Source organism: Manis javanica, chromosome 8, assembly GCF_040802235.1.
Source record: "Manis javanica isolate MJ-LG chromosome 8, MJ_LKY, whole genome shotgun sequence".
Lineage (NCBI taxonomy): Eukaryota > Metazoa > Chordata > Mammalia > Pholidota > Manidae > Manis > Manis javanica.
Window position 1 is genome coordinate 9,371,299 of NC_133163.1, and position 20,499 is coordinate 9,391,797.

Here is a 20,499-nt window from a genome sequence, read left to right on the forward strand (position 1 = left end):
ACAAAGTACTTGACATAATTGTTGGCAACCAGTGAGTTCTTGGTAAATGTCAGCTGCCCAGCAGACAAGAGATGCCCAGTACATTTGTAGAAATTCTCTTGTCTATGCTAGGAATGTCACTCAACTGGTGGGTGAGCCCAGGAATTGTATGTGCATCAAGCTTTGATTTTTAAATCACCATTCTTGGAATAACCATCCCTAAAGTTTGCTTTTGATTTCAAAAATGTTTTTTAAAGAATCATGTTTATTTCTGTGATGTTGCAGCGCCTCATCTGGGGTGTTTTCCCTCCCTCCACAATGCCCTGTCTCTCCCCACATTTTCACATTACCAGCATCTCATCATACTTTGCAGGGGAAAACATTTTTATCATTTGCTTTACTGGAAAATATACACTCCTTATATAGTGTTCTAATGCCTGCAAGAAAAAAAAAATTAGCAGAGTTGTCTCCAGGGAAGCAGCCTTTGACTATTCGAACCTGAAGAAATGAAGGGTTTTATTTGTGGAAATTGGGACATCCGGTGCAGTCTACGGAGAGAAGCAGAATTAAAAAAAAAAAAATCAACCATCAACACCTCCACACACCAAAAAAATTAATAAAATCTCAGAGAATATTTTAATATTTTACACTTTAGTTAATTTCCAAGTTCAGGGCAGCTTTTCTTCTGAATGTGGTTCATTTTATTGCATAAAGGTGGTCTGAATTTTGCTGAAGACTTACTGAACCACCTCTTCTCTATTTGCGAATCTTTGATCTCACAGCAACCCTGCCAGGTAGGGATTCTGGGTCCTATTTTACAGATGAAAGCACAAAGGCTCAGAAAGATAAGAACTTGCCTGAGGTCACACAGCTGAATCTCCACCGTCTGCCACATCCACTCACCACACTTATTCCACTCTTTTTGCTGAGCTGGATTCCTTCTATTTCTCAGCATTTCTCTCTGGCATCAGCCTTTGCATCATGTCCTGCAGGATTCCTGGAAGCAGATAGCAATTAATGGGGAGTATTAAGCCATAAAAACTCAGAGAACGGGCAGACATGTGATATTCCTAAGGCATGGAGGAGACCTTGACTCTCTTGAGGAGCCCCAGTCTCAAAGAGTTGCTGGTTGGTGAAATTTAAATACAATTAATTTATTCACATGTGCAGCTAACATTTATTGAGCATGCCCTAGGTACCCAGCATGGTAGTGGGCTCTGGCAATACAAAGATGAATTAGAGAGCCCTGGTTACAATGCATTCTTTTTTTTTTAAATGTCTATAACTATTTTGTTCCATTTTATTTTATTTTGATATCATTAATGTACAATTACTTGAACAACATTATGGTTTCTAGACTCCCCCTATTATCAAGTCCCCCCCGACATACCCCATTACAGTCACTGTCCATCAGCGTAGTAAGATGCTATAGAATCATTACTTGTCTTCTCTGTGCTATACTGCCTTCCCTGTGTCCCCCCCCACCCCTACATTATGTGTGCTAATCATAATGCCCTGTTTTCCCCCTTATCCCTCCTTTCCCACCCATCCTCCCCAGTCCCTTTCCCTTTGGTAACTGTTAGTCCATTCTTGGGTTCTGTGATTTTGCTGCTGTTTTGTTCCTTCCGTTTTTTTCTTTGTTATCATACTCCACATATGAGTGAAATCATTTGGTTACTTGTCTTTCCCCACCTGGCTTATTTCACTGAGCATAATACCCTCTAGCTCCATCCATGTTGTTGCAAATGGTAGGATTTGTTTTCTTCCTATGGCTGAATAATATTCCATTGTGAATATGTACCACATTTTCTTTATCCATTCATCTACTGATGGACATGTAGGTTGTTTCCATTTCTTAGCTATTGTAAATAGTACTGCGATAAACATAGGGGTACATATATCTTTTTCAAACTGGGCTGCTGCATTCTTAGGGTAAATTCCTAAGAGTGGAATTCCTGGGTCAAATGGTGTTTCTATTTTTAGTTTTTTGAAGAACCTCCAAACTGCTTTCTACAATGGTTGAACTAGTTTACATTCCCACCAGCAGTGTAGGAGGGTTCCCCTTTCTCCACATCCTCGCCAACATTTGTTGTTGTTTGTCTTTTGGATGTTGGCCATCCTAACTGGGGTGAGGTGATATCTCATTGTGGTTTTAATTTGCATTTCTCTGATGACTAGTGATGTGGGGCATCTTTTCATGTGTCTGTTGGCCATCTGAATTTCTTCTTTTGAGAAGTGTCTGTTCAGATCCTCTGCCCATTTTTTAATTGGATTATTTGCTTTTTGTTTGTTGAGGTATGTGAGCTCTTTATATATTTTGGATGTCAACCCTTTATCGGATCTGTCATTTATGAATATATTCTCCCATACTGTAGGATGCCTTTTTGTTCTACTGATGGTATCCTTTGCTGTACAGAAGCTTTTTAGTTTGATATGGTCCCACGTGTTCATTTTTGCTTTTGTTTCCCTTGCCCAGGGAGATATGTTCATGAAGAAGTTGCTCATGTTTATATCCAAGAGATTTTTGCCTAGATTTTTTTCTAAGAGTTTTTTGGTTCCATGACTTATATCAGGTCTTTGATTCATTTTGAGTTTACTTTTGTGTACAGGGTTAGACAATAATCCAGTTTCATTCTCTTACATGTAGCTGTCCAGTTTTGCCAACACCAGCTGTTGAAGAGGCTGTCATTTCCCCATTGTATATCCATGGCTCCTTTATCATATATTAATTGACCATATATGCTTGGGTTTATATCTGGACTCTCTAGTCTGTTCCACTGGTCTATGGGTCTGTTCTTGTGCCAGTACCAAATTGTCTTGATTACTGTGGCTTTGTAGTAGAGCTTGAAGTCAGGGAGCATAATTCTCCCTGCTTTATTCTTCTTTCTCAGGATTGCTTTGGCTATTCGGGGTCTTTTGTGGTTCCATGTGAATTTTAGAACTATTTGCTCTAGTTCATTGAAGAATGCTGTAGGTATTTTGATAGGGATTGCATTGAATCTGTAGATTGCTTCAAGCAGGATGGCCATTTTGACAATATTAATTCTACCTAGCCAAGGGCATGGGATGAATTTCCATTTATTGGTGTCCTCTTTAATTTCTATTAAGAGTATCCTGTAATTTTCAGGGTATAGGTCTTTCACTTCCTTGGTTCAGTTTATTCCTAGGTATTGTATTCTTTTTGATACAATTGTAAATGGAATTGTTTTCCTGATTTCTCTTTTGGCTAGTTCATCGTTAGTGTATAGGAATGCATCAGATTTCTGTGTATTAATTTTGTATCCCACAACTTTGCTGAATTCAGATATTAGATCTAGTAGTTTTGGAGTGAATTCTTTAGGGTTTTTTATGTACAATATCATGTCTTCTGCAAACAGGGACAGTTTGACTTCTTCCTTGCCAATCTGGATGCCTTTTATTTCTTTGTGTTGTCTGATTGACATGGCTAGGTCCTCCAGAACTATGTTGAATAAAAGTGGGGAGAGTGGGCATCCTTGTCTTGTTCCCAATCTTAAAGGAAAAGCTTTCAGCTTCTCGCTGTTAAGTATAATGTTGGCTGTGGGTTTGTCATATATGGCCTTTATTATGTTGAGGTACTTGCCCTCTATACCCATTTTGTTGAGAGTTTTTATCATGAATGGAGGTTGAATTTTGTCAAATGCTTTTTCAGCATCTATGGAGATGATCATGTGGTTTTTGTCCTTCTTTTTGTTGACGTAATGGATGATGTTGATGGATTTTTGAATGTTGTACCATCCATGCATCCCTGAGATGAATCCCACTTGATCATGATGGATGATCTTTTTGATGTATTTTTGAATTTGGTTTGCTAATATTTTGTTGAGTATTTTTGCATCTATGTTCATCAGGGATATTGGTCTGTAATTTTCTTTTTTTGGGGGTGTCTTTGCCTGGTTTTGGTATTAGAGTGATGTTGGCCTCGTAGAATGAGTTTGGGAGTATTCCCTCCTCTTCTACTTTTTGTAAAACTTTAAGGATGATGGGTATTAGGTCTTCACTAAATGTTCGATAAAATTCATCAGTGAAACCACCTGGCTCAGGAGTTTTGTTCTTAGGTAGTTTTTTGATTACCGATTCAATTTCTTTGCTGGTAATTGGTCTATTCAGATTTTCTGTTTCTTCCTGGGTCAGCTTTGGAAGGTTGTATTTTTCTAGAAAGTTGTCCATCTCTTCTAGGTTATCCAGTTTGTTAGCATATAATTTTTCATAGTATTCTCTCATAATTCCTTGTATTTCTGTGGTGTCTGTGGTGATTTTTCCTTTCTCATTTCTGATTCTGTTTATGTGTGTAGACTCTCTTTTTTCTTGATTAGTCTGGCTAGGGGTTTATCTATTTTGTTTATTTTCTCAAAGAACCAGCTCCTGCTTTCATTAATTCTTTCTATTGTTTTATTCTTCTCAATTTTATTTATGCTTTAATCTTTATTATGTCCCTCATTCTACTGATTTTGGGCCTCATTTGTTCTTTATTTTCTAGTTTCATTAATTGTGAGTTTAGACTGTTAATTTGGGATTGTTCTTCTTTCTTGAGGTATGCCTGTATTGCAATATATTTCCATCTTAGCACAGTCTTCGCTGCATCCCACAAATTTTGTGTTGTTGAATTATTGTTGTCATTTGTCTCCATATATTGCTTGATCTCTGTTTTTATTTGGTCATTGACCCATTGATTATTTAGGAGCATGTTATTAAGCCTCCATGTGTTTGTGGGCTTTTTTGTTTTCTTTGTGTAATTTATTTCTAGTTTCATACCTTTGTGATCTGAGAAACTGGTTGGTACATTTTCAATCTTTTTGAATTTACTGAGGCTCTTTTTGTGGCCTACTATATGATCTATTCTTGAAAATGTTCCATGTGCACTTGAGAAGAATGTGTATCCTGCTGCTTTTGGATGGAGTGTTCTGTATATGTCTGTTAGGTCCATCTGTTCTAATACATTGTTCAGTGCCTCTGTCTCTTTACTTATTTTCTGTCTTATTGATCTGTCCTTTGGAGTGAGTGATGTCTTGAAATCTCCTAAAATAAATGCATTGCATTCTATTTCCCCCTTTAATTCTGTTAGTATTTGTTTCACCTATGTAGGTGATCCTGTGTTGGGTGCATAGATATTTATAATAGTTATATCCTCTTGTTGGACTGACCCCTTTATCATTATGTAATGTCCTTCTTTGTCTCTTGTGACTTTCTTTGTTTTGAAGTCTATTTTGTCTGATACAAGTACTGCAACTCCTGCTTTTTTCTCCCTGTTAGTTGCATGAAATATCTTTTTTCATACCTTTACTTTCTGTCTGTGTATGTCTTTGGGTTTGAAGTGAGTCTCTTGTAGTCAACATACAGACGGGTCTTGATTTTTAATCCATTCAGTGACTCTATGTCTTTTGATTGGTGCATTTAGACCATTTACATTTAGGGTGGTTATCGACAGATATGTACTTATTGCCATTGCAGGCTTTAGATTCATGGTTATCAAAGGTTCAGGGTAATTCCATTATTATCTAACAGTGTAATTTAACTCACTTCGTGTGCTATTACAAACACAACCTAAAGGTGTTTCTTCTTTTTTTCCCCTCATTTTCTTCCTTCTCCATTCTTTGTATGTTATGAATCATATTCTGTGCTCCTTGCCTATCCCTTGGGTTACATCGATTTAGCCTTAGGAATAGTTCCATCTATAGGAATCCTTCCAAAATGCATTGTAGAGGTGGTTTCTGGCAGGTAAATTCTCTCAACTTTTTCTTATCTGAAAAATTTTAATCCCTCCTTCAAATTTAAATGATAACCTTGCCAGCTACAGTATTCTTGGTTCAAGGCCCTTCTGCTTCATTGCATTAAATATATCATGCCACTCCTTTCTGGCCTGTAAGGTTTCTGTTGAGAAGTCTGATGATAGCCTGATGGGTTTTCCTTTGTATGTGATCTTTTTTCTCTCTCTAGCTGCTTTTAAAAGTCTGTCTTTGTCCTTGATCTTTGCCATTTTAATTATTATATGTCTTGATATTGTCTTCCTTGGGTCCCTTGTGTTGGGAGATCTGTGCACCTCCATGGCCTGAGAGACCATCTCCTTCTGCAGATTGGGCAAGTTTTCAGTAATTACCTCCTCAATGACACTTTCTATCCCTTTTTCTCTGTCTTCTTCTTCTGGTATCCCTATAAAATGAATATTGTTCCATTTGAATTGGTCACACAGTTCTCTCAATATTCTTTCATTCTTAGAGATTCTTTTTTCTCTTTGTGCCTCAGCTTCTTTGCATTCCTCTTCTCTAATTTCTATTCCATTTACCGTCTCTTCTACTACATTTAATCTGCTTTTAAATCCCTCCATTGTATGTTTCATTTCAGATATGGAATTCCTTAATGATTGAATATACAACTTAAATTTGTTCCTGAGTTCTTGAATATTTTTCTGTACCTCCATAAGCATGTTATGATTTTCATTTTGAACTCTCTTTCAGGCAGATTGGTGAGTTCAGTCTCATTAGGCCCTTTTTCTTGGGTTTGTGAGATTTTGGTCTGAACCATGTTCTTTTGATGTTTCATAATTCTGTGGTGCCCACTAGTGCCCAGAAGCTCCAGTTTCTGGAGCTGCTCAGCTCCTAGAGTGAGGCTGGAGGTTGTAGGGGAGCGGAGCTGGTGCCTGGGGTGAGGAAAGATCTGTTTCCTGATTCCCGTCTGCGGTGCCTGTCTCCAGTGTCAGAGCCAGTGGACCAAGCACACAGGTGTGAGCCTCTGTCCTTTGCATCTATAGCTGTTGTAGGCTGAGCCTCCTTCTGGCTGACCTGACACCAGCACAGTGATTGCTGGTTTGCGAACTGGTGCCGGCAGGCTAGGAGGAAGGTGCAGCAGGCTGTGTGTCAGAGTGTGGGGCCACGGAGCTGAGTAGGCAGCCAGGGGGATGGGGCACCTGAAGCTCCTCAAAGTTCCTAACCAGCTGGGCAGAGCATGCCCAGACAACATTGTCCAGCTCTGCCCTCCCCCACACAGCAAGCTCTGTGCAAACCCTGCTCCTTCAGCAACCTTTTCACTGCTAGAAAGCCTCTCAAACCACCTACCTTTCCTTTGTCCCAGAGCAGCTGGGTGTGACTCCCCTCCTCCACAAATGGCTGCAATCTGTCTCCCAAGCAGTCCACCTGTCTGAGCTCCCCAATGTTCAGAGCACCACACAGTGTAGGTTTCTGCTCCCAAAGTAGGCCTCCAGGGCTCGGTGTTCAGCAGTTCTAGGCTTCCACCCCCTCCCCTGCTCCATTTCTCTTCCTCCTGCTGGTGATCTGGGGTGAGGGAAGGGCTTGGGTCCTGCCTGATAAAGGCTTTCGTATGTTACCCTGTGTTGGTGAGGTCTGCTCTGTTCATGAGGTCTGCATGCAGTCTGGTTCAACCTTCTTTCTTGTTGCTGTTTCAGGGTTAGTTATAGCCATTAACTATATTTTCATACTATTTGTGGTTTTCAGAGGAATTCTCTGTCTCATGTCTCACGCCGCCATCTTGAATCCTCTACAATGCATTCTTAAGTAGTTTGTAGTGAAGTGGGTGTGACAGACATGCACAGTACTGGAAGCAGAAATATATGGACAGGTACTGCGAACTTCCTTAGACAGCCACCAGGTACCATCAATTCCAGCATCCCAACCACTGGGGGATCCATTTCCACCACCTTGCAGCTTTGTCACTGAGACCAACCATGTCTCCTGAGCTCCTGCTGTGTTTCTGGCCCCTTCTCCACACCACAACTAAAGCCACAATCTGACCCATTTTCATCCTCTGAAGGTTCCTCTCTGCCCTGACAACAAAGTCCAAAGTCCTGGGCAGAGACCCCTCCACACAGGCAGATTTGGGGTCTTGACCTCTGTCAGATCCCAGTGCAGAGCCAGGCCATGGGTGGGCATTCAACCAATGTTTGTGCAGCCAAACATTTACTGTGCTACAATTCAGCCTTGTGACATTATAATGTGGAGCCCCTGCCCACAGACATTCTGGGTCTTTTTGAAGACTAGTCATTGGTTAATCAAGCCAGGATCCACTATAACCCCTTAACTGGACTGAATTTGAAATTCCTAACAGTTTTCATATGCTGATGAGCTAAGAATTTTAAACAAGGTTTTTAGAGACACGACAATACATATGTGCATGTGACTAATATCAAACTCCTAAGTGTTCATCAGGTTCATAGTGCAAATCCAGCCATATTTGGGATTGATGTGGACAGGCAGTCAGAAGGACAGGACAGTCTGGGCTTACCAGTGACCCTGGGCAGTTATCTAAGCAGCTTCATGCCCCATGTACAAATGATCTCCTCCATTTCTGGCCTTAGGAGGTCACTGTGAAGAGCAGATGAGCACCGGCTAAAGCATGGGCTGTTCAGACCCAAAAGGGCTGCGCACAAGTAAGGGGTCATAGTGGTGATCAGAGAAGGTGGCTTCCCACTGCCTGAGGTCCCCAGAACATTCCTCCCCTGGAAGTGGCTGGGGGCACACGGGGGCTATCTTTGTTGTTCCTATTCTTACCCAAAGGAGGTCTAGGATGTGGAGATAAATAATCCACCCAGATTATCTGCCTGAAGTCATCCTCCCCATAAGCAGAGGCAGGAACAGCACCAGGCCAGATGGTTTTAGAAATCCTTCCGTGGGAGGGATGTTGGATTCCATGGTCTCAGGTCCAGTCCAGGGATTCTTTGTGATTCTCTGACTCCATGTCCTTTCCCTTGGCAGAAGTCAGTGTTAAACAACGATAAAGATTCTAGCAGAATTGGGCAATTTCTAGAAAATCCATTTCTGGAAACTCCCGGGAAGCCAAGCCTTCAGGCAGAGGACTTTTCCTTCCCCAAAAATGAAAGGGCAAAATAAAAATAGTACTGTTATTTCATACAAGAGGGCAAATAACCTAACCCCCCCCCAAGAAGTCACATGACTCTTCCAGCCAGAACTCCAGACCCAAGAGACTGTGTACACCTGAGGACGGGACGTATCACAGTGTGGTCCTTGCCTGGTGCCCAGCATCATGAACTTTGCCCATTGCCAAAGGCAACATTTTGTGATCGCCTTTCCAGAAGTTGTCTTGGGCCCAGGACCACGGGAGCCAACTGTTTGTCATTTGGTCCTTGCCTTCTGAGTTCAGTCCTGTGAGAGTCACTCACTCACTCACTCACTCACTCACTCACTCACTCACTCACTAACCACTGAGACTTCTCTCTGAGCCTGTGCTAGATGATCAGATAGGGAAATTAATGGGGTACAGCCCTGTTCTCAAGTACTTCACAATTAATGGCAGTGAGGTGGGGGGACCATCAAGTAAGCATAATTATAATGTAATGTGAAAACAGGAGGGCTGGTTCACAGGATATTACGAGATTGTACTAATATTACAGGAGTTGTATAAGAGTCACTCAGCTGGGCTTAGGGGTTTTGGAGAAGGTTCCTTTGGGGAAGAAATGACTGAGCCCGAGTGTACTAGGTAAAGAGGAAGTACAGGCAACAGGGGAGGAGAAGGGCATTTCAAAGGGAACAGAATGAGCAAAGGCCTGGAGGTACTGGGGTGTGGCCAGGACCTGCAGCAGTTCAAATAGTGTAAAACCAGGACTAATGGGCAAGGAGGTGGCACAAGGACCAATCAGGGAGGACCAGAGGCACTGAAGGGAAAAGGGATGATAATGATGCCTTAGTTCAGTGAATATTCAAGTTATCTGTTAGGGGCCAGCCTCACGCTGACTGCTGAATCAGGCTCCCATTCCATCTTGAAAAACCACCTAAAATTCTCTTTCCACCTTGATGCAAAGAAAAGAAGTTCTTCAGGCTTGGGGCCAACACCTGGTATACAGTTGATGCTCAGTCCGCGCTGGTTGTGGCTCCTCCCTGCCAGGGAGTTGTTACTGCCTGTACGATGTTCCCCAAATGTTGCAGTACTCCATTCACAGGAACTGTTATATTTGTGTGGTGAAAAATGGCCCATCCTGCAGCCCACACCTCATTGTTTAAAGCCTTCTGTTCCCTGAGATGGGCCTTTTGATAGAAAGGAAGGCCAATTCTCTGGCTCTTGGCTTTGGAAAGAAAATGACTTTCAGCCCAACTTCGTCCCGTAGCAATTACAGAAAATAAATTGAAATGTAAAGACAGGAGATGGCTAGCAGATGGGGCAAAATTAGGGGCTGCTCGGCTACCAGCACCATGCTCTGTAGGGCAGAGGAGCAGACCCTGCTCCCTGGAGTGTGAAATGACCCCTGCTTTGGAATCAAAATCAGGGGAAGGCAGCTGCTGCCTGGAGCCCGGGGGCATGCATGCAGGCACCCATGAGCCCCCACTGGCTCCGGGGGCCTTCATCAGGCATCCAGACCTGCAGATGAGGAGAGCTGGGGCAGGCTGGGGACTCCTGGAAAAGACCTTTGAGAGGTTTAAAAAGAACTTGTTGGTTTTCTGCCTGACTGTAAAAAATATGTGCTCATGCTGGGAAACTTGGCAAACAGACAGCAAGGAGAAAGAAAAAGCAATCTAGCGCTCCGCACCTGGATATTATATTCCTGGTCATCCTCTGTATAAACTTTCCCACTGAAGTGTCAGCGCATGCAGGCAGCCAGGTCCTGTTCCTGGCTGCCCCGTACAGAAGAGGGCAGGGCCCAGGAAGCCACACAGGCCATGTCCCCACTGACCCTAGGCTCCCAGGTCAGTCCTCAGAGACTTCCCCTGACCCCTATCCCCAACCCAGGTACTTACCCCACGTGGATTTCTCCTTTCTGGAACTCTCTTCCATCTGTATTTTGTTTCGTTGTTGGTTGGCTGTTCCCCCACCTCTACCAGGAATCTACCCAAGGCTGGAGTCACCTTAAGGCCCTGCCTCAAGGGCACAGGATCTGTTCCCCTGCGGGGGCTCCACAGTGATTCGTTATTTAGGGAGTAGCCCATCTTTGGGGGTTTCTAGTATTTCAGTACTATGAACATAGCAAGGATAAATACAGCCCATGTTTAAATGCTGGGAGCCCTGCCCCCTTTTTTTTTTCTCTTAAAATATTCTGTACATAAAGGACTTTGTGTGTGTTCTGAAAAGGTCAGAATACTGAGCTGGAGGTCTCCTTCCCTCATTCACTTGGTAGCCTGAGGAAAATTCCAAGACTCTAGGATCTCACTTTTTCTGTGTTTGTAAAACCAGTAGCTCTGCCTGACGTTTGAATTAATGATCCCCAAACAAGATCCCGGAACTTAGGAGAGTCAGACGCCTATGCTCCACAGGGTACCGGGCAGGCAGGCTGCTCCTCCCTCCTTCCGGAACCTGGGGTCATCCATCTCTGGACAGGAACCCCTGGGAAAGATTTCCAACATCCAAACCCAGGAAAGGGGGTCCTTCTCGCCACGGCCCTGAGTTTAGGCAGAGAACTCCCCCTGACACCATGTTCCACACTCACCGCTCCCCTACCCAGGCCCTCGCAGCCGCGCTCCCGGGAGCAGCCTGCAGGGCGGGTGGGCACGGCCTGGACCCCTTGCCCTGAGCCGGGCTGCCTCTCAGAACTGCGGGGACAGGGGACCTGCGGTGGAGGGGTGAAGGTCGGGGTCGTACTCGGGACTGGGGGCGGGGGGAGGCGAGCCCTCCCGGACCAGGCACTGGCACCCGCGGGCTCACCCCCCCGTTTGCGTCACTCGGCCCGCCTCCCACTGAGACATCACAATCTGGGGGCCGAGACCCCGCGCCTCATCATCGCCAGTTTGCTACCAAACAATCCAACCAACAAACACCCCGGGAAAAAAAAAAAAGAAACGGGCCTGAGCTCCCTCCTCCGCCCCGCCCCTCGCCCCCCGGACCCCCGCCCCGCACGGGGGAGTGAGCTCCAGCCGGGCGCCCCGCACCCGCGCCCGCCAGCTGCCCGCCCGCGGCGGGGGCGGCACGACCGCGCGCCCGCCCCGCCCGCGCCACGCCCGCGCCCGCGCCGCTCCGGCTCCGCGGCGCCCTCGCCGGGTGCGTGCCGCTCGCACGCCCGCCCGCCAGGCTCTCCGGCCCTCGGCCCGCGCCCGGCCCCGGCGCCCCGGCCCAACCGCCCGCGCTTCATGGCTGCGCACGAATGGGACTGGTTCCAACGCGAGGAGCTCATCGGACAGATCAGCGACATCCGAGTCCAGAACCTGCAAGGTAGGGCGCCCCAGCCTCCCCGGAAAGGAGCGCCAGCTCGGGCTGACCCCGGGCGCCCGGGAGCCGCCCCCACCCCGGCAACTCCGGCCCGGGCCGCCCCCTGCCGGGTCCCGGCCCAGCCCCCCCAAACCCCAGCGCTGCCGGCGGGGCCAGTTCACAGTTGTCCAGGGGGTGGGACGGCACACGTGTGTGTCGGTGGTCCTGTTTTCTTTGGGGGAATGTCACGACACCCCCTCCAGCCGCAGCTGCGAGTTTGAAGAAGTTTGTAGTGTGGGCTCAGGGGGGCAGTGGTCCAGGTCAGGGAGAGGAAGAGAAAGTGCGGTTACGTGCGTGTGAGTTCGCACACTTCCTAAGTACTCGGAGGCTAGGGGGATTGAATGGGGGGCGGCGCCTCTGGGTGGCTGGGGAGAAGGGGGCCAGGGGCGCGAATCCGTGGGGTCAGACAGGCAGCAGCCAAGACCGGCCCTTTCCCCCGGAATGCCGGGGTCACTGGGGAGGGAGCGAGGGGCCCCTGGGCAGTGGACGCCTGGACCAGAGTCTGTCTTCTTGAGAGGAGGGGAAAGAAACTCCATGGCCAGCGCGTTGGACAAGGGCTCGGGAGTGGCCCTCGCCACCGATGAAGTCCATTTATCTTTCAAGAGCGTCATCAGTGTGGACATTTAGAGAACACAAAAATATTTAAAGGGAAAAAGCCACCCACAATCGCCTCCTAACCGACCCACCCAAAGAAGGCTGCTTTTCCTGGAGGTGTGTTTCCAGTCTGTTTCTTTACATCCGTGGCTTTGCCCACCTGGACAGAGTTCCACTTCCGGCCTCTCTTCACACTCAAAGACCTGGGCAGGGAGGGTTCTTCAGGCTCTTCCCCTGCAGGTTTGGGTCTCTTGGCGATTCCTAGGTTGGGGCGGCTCAGAGAGAAAGAGAGGGCTGGACAGATTGTGATGGGGCTGTGGGTGCCCCCACCCGCAGCAGGTGCTGTGCCTTCCCCGCTGGAGGGCTGGGTGCCCCAGGCACGGGGTGCAGTCTGGGGGTGGCTGAGTGCTCAGGTTTAAACATTACACCTGCGAGAATGTTTCCTGGAGCCCACGTGGCCCTGCTCCACCCCTTGGCTGAGCAAGGACAGTGGAGGCAGAGGTGACCTGAAGTGGTGGGGTTGCCCCGTGCAGTGGACACCAGAAACTGAGTTTGCTGTGGGCTCCCTGATCAGGCTGTGATTTGTGTAAGAGGAGGAGTGGGCTGGAGATGTTGTTGAAAACGATCCCTTTTGATAATAAGCCTTGTGCCTGGATCCTGTTGCCCAGGAGTTGACATCCTATTTTCCTGTTTGGGGGTGGGCATTAGTATCTTCTGCTGAAATGGCTTCTGCTTTGTGCTGTCAGGGCATATGTGTGTATGTGTCTGTGTCTTAGGCAATCAGTGGGTGTTTAATATGTACTAATCAATTCTTTGTGCAACAATTGCCTGCATTCCTTCAGGATCAGCTCCCAATGCAAGGAGATCAACTTTGTGAAGGGATGCTCAACAATATGAGCAGTTACTTATACCTAGAACTGTGAGAGAAGGCTTCAGTGCACGGGAACAATCTGAGATGGGTCATGAGGGTTGGGTCGGAGTTCACTGAATGGGTTTCTCACTCTCAGCTCACAGTGAACTGTCCTTACTTTTAGGCAATGACAATTAAAAGTTGAGATCAATGGGCTTTGCTGTTTAAAAAAACTTTTAAGTTTATATGTTATTATGTATATCTCTTATGTGTGATCACATATGTATATAAAAGTGCATAAATCTGAAATATAAGCCCCCAAAACTTTTAGGTATGATATACCCATGTAACTACCACCCAGATCAAGATGTAGAAGATTTCCAAAGGGGTCATCTCCCTTCCCAGTCGGTAATTTTTCCCCACCCCCCACCCACACAAGGCAACTACTCTTCTGGTCTTTATTACTGTAGTTTTGCCTCTAGAATTTCATGTAAAAATGAATCATACAGTACATAATCCTTTGAAATGGGCTTTTTTGCTCCACATTATGTTGGTGCAGTTCAGCCCTGTCCTTGCTTATCAGTAGTTCCTATTTTATTTTATTTTTTTAGTTTTATGAAACTATGCTAGTATAATTTGTATATCATAAAATTCACCTGTTTTAAGTTTATAATCTAATAATTTTTAGTACATCTAGAGAGTTGTGGAAACATCAAGTTTTGCAACACTTTCATTATTTAGAAAAGATGGCCAGTGCACAACATGTGCGTCAATCTCAGCTCGCAGATACAGACCCAGGCAACACGTAGTTCCTTGTTACTGCTGAGAACTGTCCCGTCATATGAATTCCAAGGTGTCATTGGTGAGGGACATTTAGGTTGTCTGCAGTTCAGGGCTATGCAAATGAAAGAAGCTGTTAGTCCTTGGGGGACCTTAATGCTGAGGAGTTGCTGGCTCCTGGCTTTGCTGCTCTGCCCAGAACCACTGAGAAGAGGTGGGAGAGGAGGTGGGGGTGAGGTAAGAATCAATCTTCTTTCTCCATTTTTTCCTGTGGCTTCCCAGTCTCTTGACCGAATGCTTACAAGACATTTTTTCTCCTTGTCTTTGTGCTACTCAGGGAGTCTCAACCAAAGGGAGTCTCAACCAAGTCCAGAAGGCTCTCCTCGCCATGCTGAGGGCATCTGCCCAAACTGGCTGGTGGGTTTCAGCCAGCCCTGGATGTATCAGGAGGACCAGCTGGTGGGCCACAGGCAGGGGCTCGTTCATCTGAACTTAGTGAGGGTGGTAGGCAAGGGAGGCAGGAGCCATGCAGACAGAAGGGTTGTTTTTAAGCCATGTGCTTAAAGCACAGGTAGTCACAGTTGTCGTGGTGATGGGAGGCTGGGTACAGTGGGATTTCATGAATCTGTAATCCTAGGGACTGAGGAAGATTCTGTGCTTCCATCTGCAGGCGGCAGCTACTGCCTTGGTCAGGCGGCCCTGATTCTTTTCTGAAAGCTTTGACTCTGGTGGCCAGGGCCTTCTGGGGTCATTCATGGGGATATTGCATTTCAGGGGGGAGTGGTTTGGTAGCATACCTGTATCCTTACATCTTTCTATACAGTTAAGGTGACTTGGAGGTATGTTGGCCTCTAAAGGTATGTTGCTCATCTGAAGCCTTTGGCTATGGCCCTGGACTGTGGAATTCTGGAATCCACATAGATATGATTGTGATGTCGCCAGGTCATCCCCACAGAACTTTGCAATGAAGACTTCCTGGCCTGTCTGTGGCCGTTGGGGTGAGCTGGGCAGAGAGCAGGGCCCCTCCCAGGAGGCCTGTCCGTCACTCAACCTGCTGTCCTGACATGCAGGCTGAGAAAGTCCATATTCACTTTGATGGGTCCTAAAAGTGTTTGTTAAGTGAAAGACTCTCTGGCAGAGAGCATGGGTGCCCCTCAGGCAAAGGCCACCTGTGCCACCCTCACAGGGTCCCTTGCAGGGAAATGGGGGTGGCCCAAGCTGTTGACCTTTCTGGAGAGGAGAAAATGGAATTGCAGGATGTTGGTGGCCTCCACCTGGTGGTCCTGCTTCTTTGAGGCCATGTGGGGTAGAACTGAGGTTAGAGGCAGCCCGGTTAACAGTCTGTGCCTTACTCAGCCAGTCTGTGGGCAGCCTCGGCTCAGACGCTTTTCCAGTGACACGGGACTTTACCCCACTCCCTCCTTGGCTTGTCCTCAGGGTCCAGCTGAAAGCACCACCAGTTCTGGGGGCAGCTGACGCTTGGTCAAAGGGGTGTCTGGCCAGAATTTGGAAGACACTCCAGTTCTTGTAGGAAGCCTCCAGAACCCCCTAAAATTCACAGCACTTTTCTGTTCAGTTTAGCAAACCTGTGCCAATCATATAACATCACACAGCCAGCCAGGAAGGCAAAGTTGGTTCTTGTCCCTGCCTTAAGGAGTGTGAAGCCATCACAGGCACCCAGCCAGGCTGAAGCTTGGATTTTCTGGCAGCACAGACATCAGCTCAGTTTGGGGCTGTCTCCTGTTGCTCTGGTACCTGTTGGGTCCAATGCCCTGAACCTCGACCTCATTGTTTCAGAGTAGCATGGCTGAGACCTGGCATCCAGAGTTGGGAGGAGACGAAGTTAGGTGAGGCTGGGCAGACACAGGCTGTTCTCAGTGCCACTGTGGGGGAGCCAGGTGGGGCATCCATTGCTGCCATCTGGGCCCTGCTGGGTGGGGTTCCCTAAGCAGCATCCCGTCCCGACCTCAGTGCCCCCCTCAATCAGAATTTGTTGGGAGGCAGCACTGCCAAGGTCAGCAAACAGGAACAGCAATTTGGGACACTTGGAATTGACAGCCAAGCAGAGGCAGTAACAGATCAGCCCATGTGGCAGGCATGTGCCAGGCATGGCACTAGCTGCTGCTTTTGGTGTTTCCCAAACCCGTGGGGTAGGTGCTTCTCTCAGAAGTGGAGAGGTGAAATGACTTGACCGAGGTCGTGGAGTTGCAGGTGGAGCTGAGATTTGAACCCAGGTCAGACTAAGCCCACACATCCCAGCGGGCTTGCTCTGTGAATCATGCGATAGCTCATAGGGAAGGAAGCTGGTAGCCTTGAGTCTGGGAGCTAGAAGGCCTCTCAGAGGAGGGCGTTGGAATGGGACCTTGAGGGTAGAGCAGCAACTTGACCATTGGAACCCTCCATTGCCAGCATAGAAGGAAGGAAAGTCACTGGGTCAGCCTGCACGCTGGCTGGGGGGCAGGATAGGGCCTGCAGGGCTAAAAAAGTCAGCCCTAGCTGTGATACCCACTTCCTCCTCTCATTCCACTGACTCCGGCCCAGACCCTTCTCATGCCTGTAGTGACCTCATTATGGCTCTGGGCCTTGTGTCACCTCCTCCAATCTGCCTACCACCCAACACACGTCCCTGCTAATCCCTTCATCAGGTCTCCATGGCCAACCTATGGGCTCAGGGCGGCTCCTCGGTCCTTGGGGTGAATAGCATCATTGTCCATGATTGCTGGGATGTGAAAAGGTTGGGCTGTGCGGGATTACAGGGTCAGGTCCAAGCCCCTTAGCCTGGTCTGCAAGGCCCTCTGTGGCCCAGCTCACAATGCCACACCAGCTTCCCCTTCCCCAACCACCCACCTGCTCCCAGCCCTGGGCACCCTCCCTTCCGGTTCTGTTCTCCATACCTCTAGACCTCCTGTGTGTACAGCGGTGAGGTCTGGTGTGTCACTGTGGTCAGAGCTACCCAGCACCCAGAGAAGAAAAGGAGCCAAGGAGGAATTTTTCCTGCTTCCGCCTCCCCTGGCTCTTGGCAGGCACAGCAAGTACGCTGGAGATTTCTCTAGAACTGAAGAAAATCAAATGCAGAGGTTTCCTGTCCTCCAGGAGCTTGCTGCCCATGAGGGCCCTGGCCCAGGGCTGTGTGCTTGGTTCTAAAGAATGATTCATCATGTAGAACACTTATTTTAGGCCCCCAGCTGGAGTCAGGCCACAGGCTTTGAGTTAACTCTGGATTTTGCAGGCAAAAGGCCACATTCTAGTCCCGGCTACATCCCTAACTCAGGGTGTGGATTCTTCTGGGGGGCTTTTCCAGGTGGAGCATTTTATGCAGCCGGGGAAGCCACAGGCAGGCCCCAGAGGCTGAGGCCTGGGTCTAGGTCCTGGTTTTGTTACAGATCCTGGGAAATATCTTCCCCTGGCTGTGCCTAAGTTTCCTCATCTGAAGAATGAGAAGGCTGCACTATCGGGTACAAGTGGGCCCCCAGGAAGGTGGTTTGAGGAGTGATGGGGCCTGGATGGGGCATGCCCACCGAAGCCATCTGTGTTCCAGTCTCTGGCATACTCAGTGGGCAGCTGTGGGACTCTGGGCGCTGTTGCACACAACTGCCTGCGTTCCTGGTTTCTTTTCACTGTCAGCTGCTGAGACTCACTCCCACTAAGGGTCCTGTGCAGAACAGGTTGCAATTCATAAGCTTTGTTGTAAAAGCACACAGTAAATGCATATTCTTAGTTTATTCTTGGCTGATGAATTACGGTCTCTGTGAAAAGCCGGGGAAGGTCTGGGACACCTGCTTTGAACTAGCTGGGCCAGTTCAAGGTGCCCAGAGAGGTTTAATGACCTGGTCACAGTTACGGCAAACACAGTCCTCCTGTGTTTACCCATGTCCATTTGCACCAAGGAACAGAAGTGGTCAGGGGCCAGGTAAAATGGAAGCCCATCACCTAAACAATTTGTCAGTAGTAGGGCGGCCTGCAGTCCAGTTGGCTGCAGACATAGGAAGAGTTTTTGACACAGAATCACTTGCTAGTGGCCCTGGCTGGTGGTTGGCCTTAATGCCGTCAGAGCAGCCCAGGGGCCAGGCAGTCAGGGGCAGAAGGAACTTGTGACCAGATCTAGGGCTCCAGGGAAACAGCCCTTTGCTGAAGGGGCCCTGATTGCATTAACTGCCCTCCCTGACCAGTGGGACACTGTGACATTTAATTTTTGACTGAAACAGCTGAACACTGGGCAGAGTCCTGCCCAGCCAGCCGACGCCTGCCCTGCTCAGAGAGGAAGAGAGAAAAATAAAGTAATTGTCTTTTTAGTGGTTGAACCATTAAAAGTGAACTCCCTGTTCCCATAGAAATCTTTTCTTATTTCCCCCAACCCCTCCCTGCACTTTTTTTTTCAACAGTGGTAGATGGCGTCAGTCACCAAAGAAATTAGAGCCAGCATCAAAAATCGACAAGTGTAACTTATAAAAAAATCTCTTGATGTTTCTCTTCCCTCACTAGTCTGTCTCCTTTTCTTTCATTAGTTATTTTCTATCAGATCGGGGATTGGCAAAGTATGGTTTGCGGGCCAAACCTGGCTTGCTGCCTGTTTTGGTGAAAAGGTTTTACTGGAACACTGCCGTGCCCATTCATTTGCATATTGTCCGAGGCTGCCTTTGCACTACAGTGGCAGCTGAGTAGTTGTGACAGGGAAGTACCCACAAAACCCAAAAGATTTGCTCCCTGGCTCCTTCGGAATGTGGGAATCCAGAGAACTTCCTGTAGGAGGGTAGGATCCTTATTTTCTAGACCCAGACCCAGGGCACACGACAAATAGGAGAGTCTGAGATGACAATGTCAGCGAATGCTTGTGCATGTATAATGGCCCAGCCTTACTTTCAGAGGACTGGCACGTGCCGGTGGTGGGTTCTGGACCTGCTTCAGAAATGCACTTAGCCCCCAGAAGCCTGGCCATTTGGTCCTCCCGTATGCCAGGAGCTGGCATGGAGGGGGGTTGGGACGCTCCAGGAGTCCCCAGTACACGGAGGACACAGGCATTGTGAGGCTGAGGGCAGCATGTTAGGACTGAAGGTGTTCAAGGTGGGGGCTGCAGGGGTCTGGGAGGGAGGGGAGGCCATATCCAGCCTTGGGGTGGGTCTGGGGTGGGAAGGCAGGGGAAAATCTGCAACCAGCAAGGCAGGCAGTGTGAAACCAGGGATGCTGGGGGAGGCAGTAGGCTCTTTGGCAGGACTGTGGCCTGGGTTGGGGTCATGGGGGTGCAGGGGGACGGTCCCAGAAGTAGCCTGTCAGTGGACATTCTCGTCTCTTCTTACCCTTCTTGAGTGTCGTGAATAGCTTCTGCCTGAAGGCCAGTCTGAAGCCCCTGAGAACCAGGAAAGGCAGGGAGGAGGTCGGGAATTTGCAAAAGCCCTGGAGTCATTTTGGTGTCAACCAGCAGGACCTTTGGCTCCTGCAGCACTGGGGATTCTCACTGGAAGGACCTCTGGGGCTCCAATGATGTTATGCCCCAGTCCTGCTTCCCTGTCCTGGGGTGGAGCTCTCCATGCAGGCAGGAGCCTTTGGGATATTTATATCCCTCTCCTCTTTTAAACTATTTTTAATCATCTATGGGATGACATACTTAAAAAGCAGCATTCTGAGGCCTTCTGGCTGGAACTGGGGCGGGGGGTGGGGAGGGGGCCCAGGGATGACCTGTCAGTTTGGTGGTGAAATAACTTGGCCCTCAGGTGGTATCCTCTGTTGGCCCCTCCTCACCTCCTTTGTCCATCAGTCCTGGCCCTGGTTTCTCTCTCATCTAGGCCTTTCCGTTCTCGCCTGCTTTTGAGACCACTGTTTTCCTGCCTTCGGGGCGTCCAATCCCACTGCAGCCGTGTAACCAGAGAGCTTTCTCTTCCATGTCCCTCTTCTGCCCAGACTCCTCCCTGCCTCCCCTGCTGCCCGGCTGTGCTCCGGCCCCCGCTGCTTCTGTCCTTCCTGGAATGAACCAGACCCAGGTGCACCCAGGTGTCGCCGTGCCCTTTCTTGTCCCTGTACCTTTGTCTGCTCTGCTCCTTCTGCAGAGACCGATCATGACGGTGCCTTAGCAGCCTCCCTGACCCCCGCCTCACGGGCCTGGGTGGAATTCCCAGCATCCTGCTCTGGACTGCCTGGGGCCC

General features: G+C 48.2%; 1 protein-coding gene and 1 long non-coding RNA gene across 6 annotated transcripts in view; one reads left to right on the top strand and one right to left on the bottom strand.

Moving 5' to 3' along the window:
- Positions 1–259: 259 nt before the first annotated feature.
- Positions 260–11,828, bottom strand: LOC108385524 (uncharacterized). Of its 2 annotated transcripts, none has more exons than XR_012133697.1 (3): positions 10,698–11,828; positions 883–976; positions 260–789 (listed from the first exon to the last, which is right to left on the bottom strand). It is a non-coding gene; the product is annotated as an uncharacterized lncRNA (long non-coding RNA). The 2 variants fall into 2 exon arrangements; XR_012133696.1 differs by lacking the exon at positions 10,698–11,828 and adding an exon at positions 8,499–9,653.
- An 80-nt stretch (positions 11,829–11,908) lies between these two features.
- CLMN (calmin) overlaps positions 11,909–20,499 on the top strand; it is a 111,820-nt gene continuing 103,229 nt past the window's right edge. For 3 of the 4 annotated variants that reach the window (XM_073241902.1, XM_073241903.1, XM_073241905.1), the window contains exon 1: positions 11,909–12,102. In XM_073241902.1, coding sequence (XP_073098003.1) covers positions 12,021–12,102 — 82 coding nt within the window. In that variant the 5' untranslated portion in view covers positions 11,909–12,020. The remainder of the gene's footprint in view (positions 12,103–20,499) is intronic. The other variant, XM_073241904.1, reaches the window with a different exon arrangement.